At 40.4% G+C, this 21,254-nt stretch overlaps 1 protein-coding gene across 9 annotated transcripts in view; it reads left to right on the top strand.

The window, feature by feature from the left end:
* DIP2B (disco interacting protein 2 homolog B) overlaps nucleotides 1-21,254 on the top strand; it is a 231,165-nt gene that overhangs the window by 150,386 nt on the left and 59,525 nt on the right. For 7 of the 9 annotated variants that reach the window (XR_004965843.1, XM_036297858.1, XM_036297860.1 and 4 more), the window contains 3 exons: nucleotides 14,162-14,374; nucleotides 17,063-17,215; nucleotides 17,621-17,743. Coding sequence is in view for 8 of the 9 variants with exons in the window: in XM_036297858.1 (XP_036153751.1) it covers nucleotides 14,162-14,374; nucleotides 17,063-17,215; nucleotides 17,621-17,743 (489 nt within the window). In the remaining variant the exon portion in view is untranslated. Of the gene's footprint in view, nucleotides 1-1,920; nucleotides 1,942-14,161; nucleotides 14,375-17,062; nucleotides 17,216-17,620; nucleotides 17,744-21,254 lie in introns of those variants that run through there. The other 2 variants (XM_036297864.1, XM_036297859.1) reach the window with 2 other exon arrangements.

Genomic DNA, 21,254 nt, shown 5'->3' with positions numbered 1-21,254 from the left:
CAAAATATGACCAATAGTCCTGTATTTCTTTAACAAATTTATACTCCTGATTCAGGTACTTCGTCTCTGTTACAGTCATAGGAATAAGTAGACTTGGGGCAACATGTGTGTCATTAAAGATGATAGGAGAGCAGTCAGGTAAAGTTGTAATAGGTCTGAAAACATGTGTGTGAGTGTGAGTGTGTGTGTGTGAATATATTGTGTATACATTTACATATTTTTAAGAATCACTTTCTATAATAGGGTCATGAGATCAGTGGGAACCAAGTGTCTTCATCCCTTTCCTATTTCCCAGACAACTCTTACTCCCCCTAAAGTAAATGTAAGAATTACACTTTCATATTGGAGGCGCAGCTGGAACAACTTGAAGTTGTCTTGTCTATTCAGAATCTTTAAGTTTTTAAAAACTTAAGAAACGCCCTAACCAGTTTGGCTCAGTGGATAGAGCGTCGGCCTGTGGACTGAAGGGTCCCAGGTTCAATTCCAGTCAAGGGCATGTATCTTGGTTGCTGGTACATCCCCAGTAGGGGGTGTGCAGGAGGCAGCTGGTCGATGTTTCTCTCTCATCGATGTTTCTGACTCTCTATCCCTCTCCCTTCCTCTCTGTAAAAAATCAATAAAATATATTAAAATAAATAAATAAATAAAAACTTAAAAAACTTTTTTTAGATGTCCCCACCAAAATCTCTGTATAGGCCTCTGAGGCTACAGATAGTAAATCTATTTTATTTTTATCCTTTTCTTTATTATTATTATTTTATTTTTTAATTAATTTCGGAGAGGGAGGGAGATATAGAAACATAAGTGATGAGAGAGAATCATTGACTGGCTGCCTCCTGCATCAAGGTGGCAACCTGGGCATGTGCCCTGACGAGGAATCAAACTGTGATCTCCTGGTTCATAGGTCAGCACTCAACCACTGAGCCACACTGGCCAGCCAGTAAATCTATTTTAGAACCTCAATGTAGTTAGTGTCTGTGTCCCTGAAATCTTTAGGTAAAAGATTTCCCAGTTTTGTTTTAATCTAAACTACTTACTGTGTCTCTTGGGGAGATTCCCAGGAAGGTTGCTTTGTTGTGGTTGATTTTGATTCACAGCTGTCAAGTTGAGCTGTTCACACTTGATCCTAATCTCTGGTCCATGTTCATATTAATAAGTTTTCTCCTAGGTTTTGGCTAACTTCTCAGAGCATTTGGGTATGCTGTGGGCTCATTAATTGTGTGTGCTTTTTTTTTTCTTTACATCTGTGGTGTCAATATGTTTGAAAGAGAAATAGCTTTGTGGCTTCAAGTGTTTCTCAAAACGAAATTCAGGATACCTCTAGCCGAGCATCACAATAAGACGTTTTGTGTCTATAGTGGTGCATACTTCCAACCCACTCCTTCGAAATCTTGGATGGTTTCCCTCCCGCATTCATACGGCAGTTGGGTTCTCAGGGACAAAGGGGGCTCTCAGTTGTGACTGTTCCTTGTTGGCAGATTGTGCTACAGCGCAGCTGAGGGTTCAGTAGTAGTAAATGGCAAAGGGTAGAGAGCAATGTGACTCTTAGTTCTTAGAAACAATCCTCTCCCCAGAACTGTATTAAAGAAATGCAGTTTCAGAGTAAATAGTCTGCTCTCATGGCCTTGGGTTAAATGTGAGAGTGCAGCAGAGGATCTTGCGAATGCTCAGAAGAAATGGAAACCTTTTTTATCCCCTTTTACAAAAGTCACTGCCTGAGGGGAATTTACCAACCCTAGAAACAAATCTCGGCTGTTTGTGGCTGAATGAGACCATAGTCCTTTGGAATTCATGTATTTCTAAACCCGAATGTTCCACTCTGTCTACAGCCTTAAAGATGTGCTTTATGTTCTTGATCACCTTACATGTTTTTGTTTTTGTATTTAAAGTTCCTGCACCTGGAATTTAGTTGATCCTATGTACTCAAGTAATCTCTAGCAGGTAATCATTACAACACAGTATCATATGCTGCACTAAACATTCATAAAATGTTACTTCATGCTTTTTAACATTAAAAAGGATAGTACCCTATACATTTTTCCATGAAAAAATTACATGGAGTTTATTCCTGCCTAATGAATCAGTCCTAATTGGAACAAAAACATATTTCAGGAAACTGTCAATTCACCTTACATGTTTTAATAATTGCATGATTGTAAAGATTCAGTCCTCTCTCCTAAGACCTTTAAATGGTTTCCTATTCATTTATTTCCTCTTCTGGGGATGGCTGAAAATAGCATATGCAAACTCTTTATGTGCTCTTAGGGGCATTGTTACGGGAACCCCAATGTTTCTCCTTGAGTCCACCTGCCTGCAAGCATTGGCCCAAAAAAATGCATGAGCAGAAGCTTTCAGTACAGAACGAAAAATAGAAAGAGAGAGAGAGAGAGAGAGAAACATCAATGATGAGAGAGAATCATTGATCGGCTGCCTCCTGCACGCCCCACGCTGGGGATCGAGCCTGAAACCCAGGCATGTGCCCTGACCTGGAATCAAACCATGACCTCCTGGTTCATAGGTTGACACTCAACCACTGAGCCAAGCTGGGCAGGCGAAATAAAAATAGTTTAATATTTAATTGACCAGTCCAGATATGGAGAGCTAATGCTAAAGATCTGATGGCGTGTAGTTTACAGATTATATAGGGCAAAATCACAAAACACCATGGATTTAGGGGTTGGGGAGCTGATTGGTCAGAGGTGAGGCAAGGGTAATGAATCATTTCTTCAGGTCTTGAGGAGAGTTCCGAGGTTTCGGTGTCATGGGAAAGTAACCAGGGGTCTTTCTATATTAAGGCTCAGGAACTAAAACATAACTTGGGTTGAGATGTTATCTTTAGCCTAGCAGAGGTCCAGACCATGTGACCATGGTCCAGCTACTGTCTCCTGATACCTTGAGTGGTGGTGGTGGTGAGGTTGCTGATTAGAGGGAAAGGCTAGGTCTATGAGAGAGAAAGAGAAAAAAAAGAAGAGGAGGAGGAAGAGGAGGAGAAAAGAAAGGGGAGGGGAGGGGAGGGAATATGAATGAATTTCCAGAGCTAGAATTTAAAACTAAATTTAATCAAAATCATAAGGACCCTTGGTTTCAACATCAATGTTTTCAAATAGAAGATGAATTCTCCCCTCCATAGTGATTTCTCACAGTTCCCACATGGAGCTAGATCTTGATGCTCTCAGTTTACAATTACACACATGCCTAGCACAAATACTGTGAGGGAACGTGGGAAGACCTGTGTCATAAGGCGTCTGTTAGCACCTTTCAGTTTAGAGGATGGAATTTGCTGTTCCCAAGTTAGGGTTCAGAATCCATTCTCTCCAAGCTTCTGAGAGCCAGTTAGAGACTTAGCTGTCTCCTATTCCTGTTGCAGTTTAAAGCTCTATCACTGTCTTCCAGACTAACCCAGGGATGGCAGATAGATTTTATCTTGCATATCTACTCTGGTATCCCTTGAAACAATGGTAGTTAGAAGAATATCGAGTCTTCACACAAGGACGGGGAGGAAGAAGAGAATTGACATTAAATATTGCTGGTTAAAGGCTATATTAAAAAAACACAGGTTCTGGGCAGCTATAAAAAATGAACTTGCTTTGACTTTGTTTCTAGAAAAATTGTGCCACTCCTGAAGGGGAAAATTAATCTCAAATTTCATCGTATTTTAGTCGCATTTTTCTTTTTGCATTGAGAGGTCACACTACACATCACTCAGGTCAAGAATGTTTGAGCGGTCAGGGCCCTCACTCTGATGTGCTGTCCAGTGTGAACCTAGTTGTGGGATACCTGCTTGAGTGCATTAGCCAGTCAGCTTGTTTGAGGGGCCTCTCAGCACATAAAATTAGAATTACCGACTTGATGACAATTTAGAGCTAGTTGGGAGAGGGATTTAATAAAAAGGATTTAAGGAGAAAATATGGTAAATAGTTGGAATGGAAAATAATTTGCCTTTCATTTATAAATCATTCTCAAATAGTAAAGTGTCAGTCAACCTAAAATTTACTGATTGATACGTACACTGAATTCTATCTTGTGGACTGAAACATTTAAATTCTCCAAGTTGGTAGCACCCCATGGTACTTTTAGTGTCTGTGTCCTTTTAAACTGCTTGAATCACTGCCATCCAGTTCCCTTTATGTGCTGAAATCATTTACCAATGTCATGAGACAATTACCTCAGCTCTTTCTTTGTGGAGGTTCTTTGTGTAAAACTATTACTCATTCATACGAATAAACACAATATAAAAACCGCAGCATATGTTTTTCCCCTCTAAGCTTTTTCTGCACCCAGGTGGACTTACCCTACACTGCATTGAGGGTACCAGGATGGTCAAATAAATCACAACATGACCCCAAAACACAGTAAGCTATTTCGACTGGCTTGGGTAGAAACTAAGCTTCAATTTAGAGGTCTAGTCTCACATAGGGCCCTGCTTGAAAGTGACTATAGCAGTGATTCAGACAAGGAGAATTTTACCGCTATGCTTCTCTGACGGGTGGACAGACTGGAATATTGTTATACTTTTAACATGCTTTGACAGTGCTTTATGGAATTACAGTATGTTATGGTGCATAAAAGACTTCCATGTACCTGTGGCTGTCCTGCCCTTCGCTCCTCATGAGCATCTATGAGGCAGGAAGGGCAGATTTCTTTAGAGACAAGGAAAGAAGCAGGTTCAGTCACTTACCTCAGGTCAAATAGCAATTAAGCCTCAGACTTTGTTTTGAATGTACTCCAGTGTGAACCTAGTTCTTGACTTTGTTTTTCACTCTACTAATGCCTCATGCTTGGGAAATCTTTCTTTACTTAATAGATATTAATGTGTGCATGGTACTGGGATGGGGATTATTCTAAACAAATTGAATAACTATTGCCTTATGAGAACAGATAGCCCAAAATACACATCAGTCAATTAATTTGAACTTAAAAGAGATAACCGGTCAGAATTACCAACTTGGGGAGCTTTTTTCTAAATATTTTAATTTGTTCAAAACCACATGATAAACAGAGCAGGCAAATCAGACCTCTGTAAATATGCTCTAATAAATTTGGATCATTTTAATAGCATACTTTCATTATTAGTAAGGGTTACCAGCAACAGTTCACAATTACTTGGGAAGCTAGTAAAACTCAATATTCTTTAACCCAAAGCACAATAAAAACCCACTCGAACAGATTGAATTCATTGATTTCAATAGCTAATTGTAAAATTTAAGTTTTGCCAATAAAAGTAATTTCATAGTTACCATTTATTATGTACCCTTTGTATACTAGTGAAAGGGCTAAAGTACTTAACTTTTTTTTTTTCCATTTTCAGTTCTCTCGATGATCCTCTATCCCATTTTACAGATGAGAAAACAGGTTCAGAGGTTCTATAAATTGCCTAACTTCTGTTTCTAGCTGTGTAATCAATTAGATAACCTGAAAACTCCTAGAAATTGGGGGAAGAAAACATACCTTTAGAAGTGCTAGATAAAATAAAACCAGCTTCATTTTAAATAACATACAGGAGCAAGAGAGAGAAAGATACCGAAAATCAGAAGGGTGAGATGGGGAACACTTGGCTCCCCCGGGAGAAGGGAGGCAGTAAAGTAGGGATCTAAGTTTTAGTTACCATAAGGGGTAGAAAAGATAAAACCTTGGACCTATATAAGGTTGGAAGCTTATATCTCCACCAGAAGAATGAGTTTGAAAAAGTTAAACTGCCAGCAAAAGAAGATGTTGTCATGAAAGCTTGACTTGTACCTGGCCTTGGGATGATAGAGGCAGGCACCTTCCCTAAGTACTTGTGGTCAGTGGGTACAGGATTTAAGTTTCACCGTTGTATCTGATCTGCTGAGAACTAACATAAAGGCTGGTCATAACCCTCTGGCACACACGCAACCTCGGCTTAGGAGCTTGGGATTCCCACAGCTATAGACCCACTGAATGTGAGCAAACCATCCAAAAATAGAAACACTCACCGTGAGAGAGAATTCATAGAAGAACAACAAACAGAAGAATTAAGACCCCTAAGAACAGAGCACACCCACGCCTCCCCCACCCCCTTCTTCCCCCACAGGCATGCATCCCCTAAACTCTAAGGGACCTCATAAGGTTTGTAATCAGGTCAGCAATGAATGGTAGCAGTTCATCCGGGCAAACCCCTGAACCTGTCCCCAAGGGCCCCTTTTCTCTGACTCCTTAGTGAGCCAAAGCAGCCCAGCCTAGGCTCATTGTTCCAGCTCTTCCTTGTTTCACTGTCCTCAGCTATAATGAACGTCCTTTAAAATTTACCTGGACTCATGTTGTGAACTTTTTCCTGCACGAAGTCAAGAACCTACACAGTGTGGCTGGCCCTCCTCAGGGCCAGTTGTAACAGTTAGTCATTGCCGGTCCTGGCATCCCCATCCATCAGGTTTTGCTGCTTTTCTGGGCCTGGAGCTGAAATAAAATTAAGGCCTAGATATTATCTCTAAGGAGGAAAGGTCAGAGGGTCTCCACCGCATGATTAGGGGAGGAAAGGCCACCCTGCAGGCCGGGGCTGTGCCAGTTTTGCCCGTTGCTAAGCACCTGGGGCTTTCTGCCCTGGTGATCTTCTGTATCTGGCTGTAAATTGCTAGGTCAGTTTGTTCAGCTATCTGTCTCAGGATCCCCATTCCACTTGCCAAGGAATTTTCCTGGTTTCTTCTCTCCTGCCTCAGGGAGAGGCCATATGGAGGTGAACCAAAGCACCCCAGCCTGCAGCCAGCACCAAGGCCCCAGATAGGGGAGGCTGTCCTGTGTACTCCAGCAGCCACTCAGCACCCTAGCAATTTAGCACAGGAAACAGATTAACCATACCCACCAGAGCAAAACTGAGCAATAAATGACTGAAAACGGTTTTTAAGCCTCTGAGTTGGGGGGTAATTTGTATACACAGCAAAGACAACTTTAAGAGACACAAAGCGCAAAGTGATTAGATTATGCTAATTACTGGTATTGTTGAGTTCTAAAAGCCCATGGCCTCCTCCTCCACTTCCCCTGAGCCCAGATGTGAGGCTCCTTCTACTCCAGCAGGTCTGGGACAAAAAAAAAAAAAGACCCCTAAGAACAGCTCTTAGTGGCAGAGCTGAGATTGAAGTCCAGATCAGTCAGACTTTTAAAGCCCATTTTCTAAACCACTTGGTATATTGCCTCTCATTCTACCATATTGTCAGTAAATATTTTCTGGTAATTTTGGAGCTCTAACAATTGCATGTTTTGGTCTAACTTTCAAATAGGCAGTAAGTGGGGGGGGGATCTGTCACCTACTATTATTTGTAATATTGATTAGTTTTATAAACTTTTTTTCATAGATATGGAGAAATATCTAGAAAAATGACCCTGGAGTAATTATTTATAGCAAGTGCACCTTTTCTCAGAAGTATCCCAGTTTGGATTTTAATGGTCAGGCACCTCATGGACCTCTTGCTAATTAATTAGGCTCTTGGTAGTGATTTTCAGTCCCAGCCAGCTCTCTGTGCAGAGACAGATTATTGTGGGATGTGAAAATCCCTTCGGTAGTTCTGAAAGTCTCCCTAACACTTGTCTGGTGAATCAGCATGCACCCACTTTGGGTTTGGCGCTCAATTAAGTTGCTCAGGATTGTTGCCCATGGTAGTTTCAGATTGGCCTGCTTCCAGAATTAACCTTTTCATTTTCTCTTCCATATATATTTTTACTCCTAGGCTGTCTCCTCTTGGGTTTCTAAAAATTTTTCCCTAAACTTTAAACTTTTTCCTTGCCTACAGAGAAACTTTCTTTGCCTCAGGTTGTGTAGACTGACTTCCAGATTGCCATTCTCTCACCAAGGTGTCAGTTTCACAATTTTTAAAATTAGTTTTTATAGGCCAAAACCGGTTTGGCTCAGTGGATAGAGCGTCGGCCTGCGGACTGGAGGGTCCCAGGTTCGATTCCGGTCAAGGGCATGTACCTGGGTTGCGGGCACATCCCCAGTAGGGGATGTGCAGGAGGCAGCTGATCGATGTTTCTCTCCCATCGATGTTTCTAACTCTCTATCTCTCTCTCTTCCTCTCTGTAAAAAATCAATAAAATATATTAAAAAAAAAAATTAGTTTTTATAGCTTTACTAAATTATAATAGATGTAAACAGCACATAGTTAAAGAATATTTCTGGCCCAGAAACACATGAAGTCATCACCACGATTAAGATAAACAAGCCCCCCAAGTTTCTTCATGATCCCTTTGTAACCCCCTCTACCCATCCTTGTGAGGTAACCGCTGATCTGTGTTCTATCACTACATTAGTCTGTATTTTCTAGAATTTTATATAAATAGAATCATACAGTTGTACTTCTTTATGGGGATTTGGGGGGAAGGTTTGGCTTCTTTTACTCAGTGTAATTATTTTGAGATTCATTCACTTTGTGTGTATCAGTACTGTAGTTTATTCCTTTTTGCTGTTGATTAGTATCCCATCATATACATACACCACAATTTACTCATTCAGTTGTTGATGGATATTTGGGTTGTTTCCATTTTTTAAAATTTTTTTTATTGATTTCAGAGAAGAAGGGATAGGGAGAGAGAGAGAGCGAGAGAGAGAGAAACATCAATGATGAGAGAAAAATCATTGATTGGCTGCTGCCTGCATGCCCCACACGGGGCATTGAATGCACAACCTGGGGACATTTCCTGACTAAGAATCGAACTGTGACCTCCTGGTTCACAGGTCAATGCTCAACCACTGAGCCATGCCAGCTGGACTGTTTCCTATTTTTAGTTATCTACACTAATAAAAGACAAACATGCAAATTGACCGTACCTTCACTGCACCTTAAGCCATGCCCACCAGCCAATCAGAGCGACTATATGCAAATTAACCCAACCAAGATGGCGGCTGGCAGCCACGGAGCTGGAGCAAGCAGGAGGCTTGGTTGCCCCAATGATGGAGGAAGCCAAGCTTCCCGCCTGCCACAGCCCAGCTCTGAGCTCCACTCAGAGCAACAAAGTTTCAATTATAGAAGGTAAATAAACCCCAGATACCTGCTTTCAGCAGGCCGTGGCCATGGAGCTGGAGCAAACAGGAGGCTTGGGTTGCCCCTGGCAATAGAGGAAGCCAAGCTTCCCTCCTGCCCGCCCTGGCCGGCTCTGAGCTCCTCTCAAGGCTACAAAGTTTCAATTATAAAAGGTAAATAAATCCCAGAATAAAAAAAGAAAAGAAAAAAAGGAGAGGCTGGGAGCTTCTGATGCCCTGGGGGGGGGGGGGGGCTTGGCCAGCCTGAAAACAGCCCTCAGCCCCTCACCCAGACTGGCCAGGGACCCCAGTGGGGACCCCCCACCCTAAAAGGGGCTTGACCAGCCTGCAAACAGCCCTCAGCCCCTCACCCAGGCTGGCCAGGCACCCCAGTGGGGACCCCCACCCTATCCGGGACACCCTTTAGGGCAAACCAGCTGGCCTCCACCCGTGCACCAGGCCTCTATCCTATATAATAAAAGGGTAATATGCAAATTGACCCTAATAGCAGAATGACTGGGAATGACTGGTCACTATGACACACACTGACCACCAGGGGGCAGATGCTCAATGCAGGAGCTGCCCCCTGGTGATCAGTGTGCTCCCACAGGGGGAGCTCTGCTCGGCCATAAGCCAGGCTGATGGCTGCCAGCACAGTGGTGGTGGCGGGAGCCTCTCCTGCCTCCTTAGCAACACTAAGGATGTCCAACTGCAGCTTAGGTCTGCTCCCTACTGGTAAGTGGACATCCCCTGAGGGCTGCCAGGCTGCCAGAGGGATGTCTGACTGCCAGCTTGGGCCCGATCCCCCAGGGAGCGGGCCTAAGCCAGCAGGTGGACATCCTCCTAGGGGTCCCAGACTGCAAGAGGGCATAGGCCGGGCCGAGGGACCCCCCCCCCCCCGAGTGCACAAATTTTTGTGCACCGGGCCTCTAGTTACAAATAAAATTCCTATGAACATCTATGTACAAGTCCTTGTATAGGTTTGCTTTCATCTCTCAGGAGTGGAGTGGATATGGTGGGTGTTTAAATTCAATTTATAAATTCAATTTATTAATTAATAAACACTTTTAGATATAATAAATATATTTTCCACCAAGAAGAGGGAAGTCATTTCCACACATGGCTAAAGACTGAAAGTGCTACAGTAGTTAAGAACAGTTAGTAAACTCAGGGCTTTTCTTTCCTTAGAATGTTCGTTTCCTAATTGGTTATAAATGGAGGTTAGACTTCTGGTGATCAGTATTAAATGATGCTGTGTTAAGCCCTAACCAGTTTGGCTCAGTGGATAGAGCATCGGTCTGCGGACTGAAGGGTCCTGGGTTCAATTCCAGTCAAGTGCATGTACCTGGGTTGCGGGCTCATCCCCGGTAGGGGGTGTGCAGGAGGCAGCTGATCGATGTTTCTCTCATCGATGTTTCTAACTCTCTATCCCTCTCCCTTCCTCTCTTTAAAAAAAATCAATAAAATATATATTTTTTAAAAAATGATGCTGTGTTAAAATCATATCAGTTATAAACTGAAGGGCAAACTATGTTTTCAAAATTGTCTTGTGTTGTGTAGATGTACTCATCATATACAAGAGCTTAGATAAGGGACTTTAGTTATAACAGATAAACATTTGTGAGTTCATGTTCAACCAGAGCAGAATCAATGGGGAAATGATAGCTTTATTTCTATTAATATTCATTTAATCTTCCCTGAATTTCTATTAATTCATTGCAATTTTCTGGGTGACAGGATTGTTGATCAACCGAACAGTGGAATGACCGGTCACTATGACACACACTGACCACCAAGGGGCAGATGCTCAACGTAGGAGCTGCCCCCTGGTGGTCAGTGTGCTCCCACAGGGGGAGTGCTGCTCAGCTAGAAACCCGGTTCATAGCTGGCGAGCGCAGCCTCTCCCGCCTCCGCGGCAGTGCTAAGGATGTCTGACTGCCAGCTTAGGCCTGCTCCCCTAAGCCATCAGTCAGACATTCCCCAAGGGCTCTTGGGCTGCAAGAGGGTGCAGGCCGGGCTGAGGGCCTCTCCCCCCCCCCGCTCCCGAGTGCATGAATTTCATGCACCAGGCCTCTAGTATAAATATATTTTAATTGACTTTTAGAGAGAGTGGGAGGGTGAGGGAGAGGGAGAGAGAACATCAATCAGCTGCCTCCTGCATGCCCCCTACTGGGGATTAAGCCCCAAACCTTGAGCATGTACCTTGACCAGGAATCAAACCAACAAGCTTTTGGTGCAAGGACGATGCTCAACCAACTGAGCAACACCAGCCAGGGAAACATAAATATTTAAGGGAGCTCGTTTTTATTTTTAAAAAGATACAGTCTCAGAGAAGTGCTTACATTTCGTGTGAGGTAACATAGGGTGGGTTATTCTGGGAGGAAAAGGAGACCTAATGTGTATTTTCCACCTGCTATTGTGCTGTCACTGCTGGGGCTGCTTTCTGGATATGGACTCATTTCATTGGCCTACCACTGCAGTTCGCGTAAAAGCCAGTTATCTTAGCACGTCTTACACTGCCCTTAGCAACCGAGTGCTGTTCACTGTCCACCCTCATCTTTCTTCACTACCGATTTTGCATCCTGTGCTGCAGCAGGTCTAATTTCTTTCAGATCTTCAAAGATTGTTTCTGTCCCTTCCCAGCTTTCCCTCTACCCGGCGCTTCTTTCTCCCCAACTTTTTGCTTCTCATAACTAATTGCTCATCTTTTTATATCGATCAAACTAGTGAAGTGCTTAGTAGTATTTATTGGATGGCTGAACAGCCAGGCTTCTCGGATGGGTAATTTTACCCACATGTCACAAAGCTAGTAAGGGTGGACCCCAGAGATCACATGGAAGACCGACACCAGAGCCATGTTTTCCCCACTAAACTATGCCAAGCCGCCTACAGTTGTGGTCACTAAACACTCTGAGGAGGACTGCAGGCCAATGAGGAAATTGAATTGAAACAATATACCTAATTACATAATTAATTCAATATAGAAACATAAGCCAGTTTTCCATAAACTTAATCATGAAAATACTGCCTTTACTATCTTTTGAAAATTGGGTTATTCTGATTTTAGACTTATACAGATTAAAATAAATGATTCAATGAAGATAGCCTCAGTATCTAGTGGAGTTTATGGGATCTAGAGATCTATTATCTGTACCCTAAAAATACTTTATTCTAAGGGTCAGGTTCACCTGTCCCAGCCCCCCTCCCCCCTTTTCTTTAGCATATTTGCAAAGATAGAAATCTGTCTCCCAAGGTACAGCTGAAATGTTAGAATAATTTCTGGAAGTTATGCAAAATGCTTTCCTTAAAACATGACAGATGCTATTACGTTTCTTTATATTTTCCTTTAATCCTCCTTTTGCATTATAGATCTCTTTGCCCTTTAAAGAACCTCGTTGTTTATCACTTTGAGGTCTGGTCACTGTCTACCTCTCCAGCCTCACCTGTTGCCCCTTATCTCCTCAAAGTCTTTGCTTCATTTACATAGAAGTCCTTGAAATCCCAACTGGATTGGTGCCCCTGGAGTGAAACCCTTTGCTTACCCCATTTCTTAGCATCTGTTGTATTCCTGTGGAACAGTCTGGGGCTGTGTGTCTCTCATGTGCTAGACTGTAAGCCTTTTCAGGGCCCTTCCTGTCTCATAAGAACTCGTACATCTCAAGGTCCCCCGAACCTGATATAGTTCCTGGCATGTATAGTGACTATGTAGTACATTGTAAAAAACACACACCACAAAACAAAACAGTCTTGGGCCTCATATCTCCTTCAATATGAGGTAATAATTTGGAGGTAGTCCAGAGCAGAAAGCAAGGATAAACTTTCTCTCTTGCTCTGGACTTGCAGAATTTGACTTCTAGATTAAATTAGTCTTTTGTGGTTCATATTTCCATTGTCGGTACTTGCAATGTTATCTCTTTACTTCTTTGAGCCAAAGTAGAACATGGACCTACAGTTTCACCTGAATTATAGGAAAGAACTCAACAGGACTAATCACATAACATTTAATTTTTTAAAAAATGAATGAAATTCAATCCACAGGCCATAAATTATAACCTCTAAAATCATTTAAAGGGTTTGTCTCACATCAGACCAAATGCCCCTCAATTTGTGTGCCTCATCAGCTTGGAGCCCTGGAACAAATCCCTGACTTCTGCTGCCCTTGGCTATCCTATATTTGGTTGATTTTTTTTTTTTCTTTTCAACATGCTTTTCTAATTTAGGCCTTATTTTTCTCAAGTCAGGGCCAGGCTAAATACAGATATCAGTGAATTTCTCACAGTTCTCCTCTGAGAATTAAGGAGAGAAACACAGATCAATGCCCCTCCTGTCATGTTTGGAACGCTTACCTGTGCCAAGTGACCAGCTGTCTTTTTCTGCTGAAACCACGAATGCCTTGAGGCTAAGCATTGTTTCTTATTCCACATCAGTTCCCCAGCCTCTCACTGACACTTAAGTTGTTGTTAATTAAAATAAGTTTTTATATCTCCCTATCAAGATTATTTCCTTTTAAGTAAACATTAATTAATAAGTACTTGTTGAGCCCTAACCGGTTTGGCTCAGTGGATAGAGCATCGGCCTGTGGACTGAAAGCTACCAGGTTCGATTCTGGTCAAGGGCATGTACCTTGGTTGCGGGCACATCCCCAGTAGGAGGTGTGCAGGAGGCAGCTGGTCGATGTTTCTAACTCTCTGTCCCTCACCTTTCCTCTCTGTAAAAAGTCAATAAAATAAATATTTAAAAATAAATAAATAAAACATATAACCCACTGAGATGAACATAACTCAGTAAACATTCATTTAAAAAAAAAGTACTTGTTGAAATCAGTGTAGCATCTGATCATAGGGCTCTATCATTAAGAGATTGAGCACTTCAGAATTATTTGAACATAAGTAAGATAAGCCAAAGAACATAGATATTGATTAAACGCAGATCAGAAAAATAGTGAAGTTTAAATGTTCTAAATGGGTTTTTAGAAAATAACTTAAAGTTACCTATAGATTTAGACTTTTATTTTTACAGGCTTTGGTCCATAGACCTTTCCTTGTGATTCTGGAGAAGCTTGCCATATTAGTTTACCTTAAGAATGCGAATGTTTTGCTGGTGTCAAAATTGAATGTATGATCAATGAGCAAAAAGTGAAAGGTCTCTGTTCTAGGCAGGATCGAGAACAACTTTTTTTCTAATTCCACACAGACACGTCTTCGGCCTCTGAGGATGAGGGCTCTCTGAGACGCCAAGCTGCGCTCTCTGCTGCCTTACAACAGAGCTTACAGAATGCGGAGTCCTGGATCAACCGCTCAATTCAGGGATCGTCCACTTCTTCATCCGCATCTTCTACGCTGTCCCATGGAGAGGTCAAAGGAACCAGTGGGTCTCTAGCTGATGTATTTGCCAATACTCGAATAGGTAGGAGCTGGGTCTACCCAAGAAGCCCAAATCATATACCATTTGGCTCCCAGTATTCAGAAAAGAGTTCATGATCTGTATTAGGTTTTTCAGAGTGGCCTAAAAAGTAGAATCAGAAAGAACATGGCAGTTAATGAAGCAAAGAAGGGAACACCAGCAATACATTTGTCTGCATTTTTGTGCATAGTATTGCCCACCTGAAGCCATAGCTATTTCCATAAGCAATACTCAAGCTGCAAGATATAACACCAGTCTTAGCAAGGGTTTATCCCTATTGAAGAATATTCCATTTGATCGAAGGTGTTAAAATATTAACATCTTAGATTTTTCCCAGGATTATTATCTACATTCTCTCAGACAAAAACCACTGAACCTGAGTTTCAGTCAGGCCCTTTGTCTTTAGCGTGAAGACTGGATTTATGGTCCTTGCTGCTGTGTTATTGCTACAACTGAAGTGTGCAGCCCGAGGATGGGACTCTGTGAGCTGCTACGTGTTGCCTATGCACCTGTATGGTGTGTATGTAGCTTTTGCTTGGCTCTGCTTTATGTTCTTTTGTGTGTGTTTCTAAAGAGTTTGTGACATCTGCAAACAAAGATACAGCTCAGTTCTCTGCTTTTGCTTAATTGGTTGGTACACACACTAAGTGAAGTATATGAACATCATATTATGTGTTATACTTTTCTCTTTTTTCTAGACAATCAGTGTCTTAATTTTCTTACCAGTGACCTTTTTATCACCTTATATATATATTGTTATTTTATTTTTTCAATGTATAAGAGGAAACTTATTTAGAAAGTTACAGGGCAAAAGAAAAGGGTCCTTGGAGCTTAAGAGAGAGAAAAGTAAAGGGGAGCGGGAAGGTGTGGGTATTCTCCCAGGAGGGAGATTACACCTGTATTATTTTATTAAATAAAAAGAAAAACTTGGAAAAATTTTAATTCGAACCAATAATTTTTAACGACAATAGCTACTTGAGGGTATGATTGACTACATTTAAAAGCCAAGTGCCAATAGCACTGATTTGTCCTGCACTCTTAACCCTGCCCTGTAACTCACGGGACCTCCCAAAGCAGCTACAGGTGAGCGTCTCACCGCCTCTTCTATTTGGAAGAGGCAGCAACAGTCCTGATGGGTCAGGTTTTATTTTCACATTGGTCTAAAAGAGAACAATTTTATCTAACATTATTACCTTTTGCATGTTTGCTTTAAAAGAAATAATTAACGTTTCGATAGAAAAATGTGAAAATACTGATAAAAGAAAAATAAAATAATTTAGAAACCTACTTTTCCATGGATAACACTTTAGTGTTATTACTTTATCATATATCCTTCTAGACTTTATTTGCATACAAATATGTAGGTTTTATTTTTACTAAAATGAAATTGCACTAAACAACATTCATAATCAGCTTTTCTTATCACAAACATCTATTATATCATTAATATAGAATTATACTATTATTTTTTATGGTTTCAAAATATGCCACTGTATGGCTATGTCCTGGTTTATTTAGCCGTTCCCCAATCTTGGACATTTAAGTATTATACATTTTTTTGCTAATATAAAAAGTGTTGGGGTGAACATTCATGAACACAGAACTTTGTGCAGTTGTCTGATTATGTCTTTAGGATGTATTTCTATAATAAAAATGCAGGTTTTTAACACGTGTTACCACACTATCCTACAGAAGAGATTTACTGCAATATACTTGTGCTAGTACTATATTTATTATTTATTTATTTATAGTTAGTACTATATTTAAAACTTTGAAAACTATTAAACTAGTAATTATAGACGTTTGGGACATAGAGACCTTACTTTCGAATTGATTTTAGAAATTATTTGTATTATTATTTTTTCCCTGTTTATAGTTTTGAGTGGCTTTTTACTATTCTTGTGAATTGTATATTTTACTTTTTCTAATTTCATTTTTTTACTTCTCCAGATGTTTTCTTCTTCTACTTTTTTGTAACACATCCCTGTTGAATGACTCTCTTCCAATTTATGTCATTCAGTTCCTTTATATTTAGAAACCATACATGAAGCAGAGTACAGTAACACTAACCATGCTTACAGCAAGGGAAGAACCTGGTCTGTAACTAATAGATTCAAGTTACCTATGGGTCGATTAATAAAAATTAAAAGTAGACCTATCTGTTTTTCTTCATCTGGAAACTCGAGTGATCTGACCCATTCTCAAGATACTATTTCTGTCTTCAATGGAAGAAGAAATATTACAGATAAACCAACATAAATATGAAGAAATGCTCAACAGACTAGAATATTAGTAGCTCTATAATCATACTCACTTGGTTTCATTTTGAAGTCATTTATAATTTTTATCTTATTTAGGATTATTTTTATGTAATATTGGTTCCCTACTAGTCTTTCTACATAGAAAAGCATGTTTTTGAGTAATATTTGTTAGAGGATTTGATCTTACTAAGACTTCTCGAGTTTTTTTTTAATAATTTGGGAAAGCTCATAAGCCCTGGTTTAACCTGTTGCGCTCTCATTATATCTTGCTGGTAGAATTTGATTTCACAGGTTGTTTTGCAAGAGCTCATTCCCATAGTTTTCTTCCTTGCTAAAAACAAAGCAAAACAAAACAAACAAAAAGATTTAAAAATTCTTTATTTTACTGCGAATGTAATATAATTCTAAATTTTGTTTTCTCCCCTCTTAGAGAATTTTTCTGCTCCCCCTGACGTCACTACAACTACCTCTTCATCATCATCCTCCTCAATACGCCCAGCAAATATTGATCTGCCCCCCTCCGGGATAGTTAAAGGCATGCACAAAGGATCCAACAGGTCCAGCCTTATGGATACAGCTGATGGTAGGGAGTTTTTATGGAGTAGAACTGCAGTAACACAAGTCATCCTGAGCACACTCTGTTCAGCAGCCTGCACTGTGGCCACACTGACACTTGTTCAGACTTAGTCTGTACTCTCAAAAGATACTTTGGACAAAAAATTTAATATGTAAAAAGAAAAGAATGCCATAAGAGAAAAGGGAGAGTAGGTGAAATCTTTAAGCAATATATTAATAATAGCACCATATTTATTCTTCAATTTGTCAAAACTTGTCATGGACATATTTCTATTTATTTGTCCCAGTTGAAATAGGATGAGACTGTGGGAAAAGGCCAAAAATCATTAGAAATAAAAACTCCTGAGAGAATTGATGAACTAAAATATCCCTGAAATCAATTAATTTTAACTTACTGCTTTTTCCCTTATAGGTGTTCCGGTCAGTAGCAGAGTATCCACAAAAATCCAACAGCTTCTCAACACTCTGAAACGACCCAAAAGGCCTCCCTTAAAAGAATTTTTTGTGGATGACTCTGAAGAAATTGTGGAAGGTAGTAGTACTAGTACCATAAACAAACATTTCTTAAGCAATTACTACATGTCAGGTACTATAGGATTTAAGGATAAGCAAGGCATCATTTTGGGTTGAACGAGTTTATAGTTTTCTGCTCTTTTCCCCTAAGGATAATTTATATTTTAGATCTCAGATGAAAAATAGGAAGGGAGGGCAGGGAGAGAAAAGCAAAGAGATAACTATGGAGCATTGAACTATCCTTGAAAATATGCTCTTTGAAATTTGGAACTTTCCCAAATACATTATTTGAAAAATTATTTATATTTGGCATTATCCTAGAATACTAATGTCAGACTCAAAAGTTTGCCCAGTCTTTTTGATACAACAGACCTTTTTGTTAAATCAGCCAGTCAACACATATATATGTCTGCTTTCTTTAAGATAACGTGGGCATGCATATAAGCCTAACCAATGGACACAGACACCAGGGTGGTGAGGGCATGGGTAGGAGGTGGGGAGGAGGGATAAGGACACATATGTAATACCTTAATCAATAAAGGAGAAAAATATAAAAGAGTAAAAATAAAAAAAGAACGTGTTAAGCCAGCTGGTGTGGCTCAGTGGTTGAGCATCAACCCGTGAACCAAGAGGTGATGGTTCAATTCCTGGTTAGGGCACATGACAGGTTGCAGACTTGATTCTCAGTAGAGGGCGTGCAGGAGGCAGCCGACCAATGATTCTCTCTCTCCCTCTCCCTTCCTTTCTTTAAAATCAATAAAAAATATATTATACAAAAAAAAAGATAATGTGGTAGATGGTGAAAAAGGTAATCCAAATACAGTCAACTTCCTTCTTTCATTATGTTGTTTACAATTTAGACCTGTTGGAAATACATACATGTGAGAACTGAGTTTAGCCATTAAATATGTATCAACTAATACAGGTAGTTTGAGAAGGAAAGAAATCAGTTGCATCCATATGGTTAGGGGAAGCTTCATAGAGGAAGTGGTGATAGTCAGTGATTTATTCATTCAGTAATTTAAAAAAATTGTGGATGAAATCATATGATGTGTAGGAAGGATTGGGAGGGGAACACCTTGGGGGCATAGATGAACCAGGAGTGACCATTTGATAATTACTGAAGTAGGTGACAAATAGATCTACCTAACAAAAGCTTTTGTCAAAAGAACTAAGCCCTGGTAGCTTTGTACTCCATTTCTACATCCTGAGACTAATAGTAGGCTTTGACCACATCAGACCTGTTACTGGAAATCGGCGCATGAGTAGCCTAGATCTGGTCTGCACCCATTTTATGCAGCAGGAAGCAACAAGCAACCTGGCACATGAGGTTAAGATGAACTTTTGTTTCTGTAAGGGTCAGTGAACTCATTGAGCTAAGGGGATCTTTCTCAGTGCACTGATGTCCAAGGTGCTCATGCCAATAATAACCTCACCAGTCATTTTAGCTTTGTGTATTGACCAGGCAAATGAAGGTCAAGGTTTAATAGAAATCATACTGAAACAATTTTCATTGTCAGAATAGAACCAACAGCTTGTCACTAGTTATAAATAGGCAACAGTTGTTTATTTGAATAAGAATACCTTTGGAGCCCTGACCAGTTTGGCTCAGTTGATAGAGCGTCAGCCTGCAGACTGAAGGGTCCCAGGTTCGATTCCGGTCAAGGGCATGTACCTTGGTTGCGGGCACATCCCCGGTGGGGGGGGGGGGGGGGGTGCAGGAGGCAGGTGATCGATGTTTCTAATTCTCTATCCCTCTTCCTTCCTCTGTAAAAAAAAAAAAAAAAAAAGGGAATACCTTTGGAAAAGAGATACCCCTATGTTTTTGGCAGTCTGAAAGAGTGTGCCCTGAGGTCTGCATTGAGGCCTAGTGGACGGCAACAGTGTACAGACTTTTATCACCAGACGACTGCCTGCCAAATGTAGTCGGTTTGCAAAACCAAAACCATTTACTTAGCTTCATCCACATTCTTCTTTTTACTTAATCTGACAGTTTAGGGTCTGGAAATATACAGAGTAGAAGGACAGTGATTTAGTGAGCTTCTCAAATCTGTCATTAAGTTGAGCTATAAAATATAATTTATTTCATATTCCAATTGCCCATCTAATACCTGTTGCCCATTCTGTTCATTGTCCCTTGTGTGCTGCTTCTCTTACCTCCCATTCACCTAGCTAACTCCTAACCTTCCTTTAAGACTCAGCCCAGGCATTACCTCCTACAGGTGAGGGATCCCACCCCCTAAGCTGGGCAATGTGGCCCTCTCCCGCCTGCCATCTCTATACATACCTGTCATACACTGCTCATGTTGACTTAGCTCTGTGTGTGTGTGTGTGTCCGCATTGTGTTCTAGATACTCCTGGAGGGCATAGACTCTGTATTCCTTACACATAGCATTAGGAAAAATAAATGTTTGTCAAAGAATAACAGATGCAGTATTTACTTTCTCACTGTTTATCACATCCTGTTTATATAATTGGTACTCAGTAAATACTTAATTTTTTATTCCATGTATAAATTATCTTTCCTGTTGTGAATATATAGGATTTTTTTTGCTTTTTATTATTTGAATAATACTTGTTTATTGCAGAAAAATTGAAGACTTTCGTTTTATTTATATGAAAGAATATGAAATATATTTCACTGCCAGTTTCTGGAATGTTTATGTTAATAATCTAGAGCAGTGATTCTCAACCTTCTGGCCCTTTAAATACAGTTTCTCATGTTGTGACCCAACCATAAAATTATTTTCGTTGCTACTGTTATGAATCGTAATGTAAATATCTGATATACAAGATGGTCTTAGGCGACCCCTGTGAAAGGGTCGTTCGACCGCCAAAGGGGTCGCGACCCACAGGTTGAGAACCGCTGATTCAGTTCAAGTTAATTAAAATTGATTGAGCATTTTATAGTAGGCACTATGAGAAGTAAGAAAAAACGTGTTCAGTATCAGAAGCCCTTGAGGAGCCTCAGTGCTTTAGTAAGGGTGGACTACCACATGGTGTGGGAGCACTGAGGAAGAAATGGCGGGAGATGGTTTCCCAGGAAATGCACTAGTTTAGCTGCATCTTAAGAGGGATGAGTACAAGTTCACCATGAGGCAAAGGGATTGGCCATGGAAGAAGCATGCATGCCCATTATTGGTTTGAGTCTGATACTGACCCTGTGGTATAATTGTTACTGTCCCCATTTTACAGATGAGGAAAAACAAGACTCAGGTAACTCAGTTTGCCTAAGGTCACACTAGTAAAAAGTGAGTGTCAACTTGGTTTTCCTGACTCACCATTAGTCCCTTTTCATTGAATGTTACCTGGTAAAATGGAACTTGGCTCTCTGACACTGGACACAAATGAAAGATTTAAAAACAAGTTCACTAAAAATTATGAAATTACTAAAAGGAAATTTATTCTTTATGCTTTTCTGTGTGTTCAGTGATTTGCTTTGTCAGGCTCAGAATTTGCTTGTTGCATAAAATTAAATTAAATTAAATATGATTTTACAATTATGTGGGAAAGCGAATTAAGGCCCAGTTTAT

Source organism: Myotis myotis, unplaced genomic scaffold, assembly GCF_014108235.1.
Source record: "Myotis myotis isolate mMyoMyo1 unplaced genomic scaffold, mMyoMyo1.p scaffold_m19_p_3, whole genome shotgun sequence".
Lineage (NCBI taxonomy): Eukaryota > Metazoa > Chordata > Mammalia > Chiroptera > Vespertilionidae > Myotis > Myotis myotis.
The sequence above is the reverse complement of the archived record's forward strand: the minus strand, read 5'-3'. Positions and strand labels throughout refer to the sequence as shown.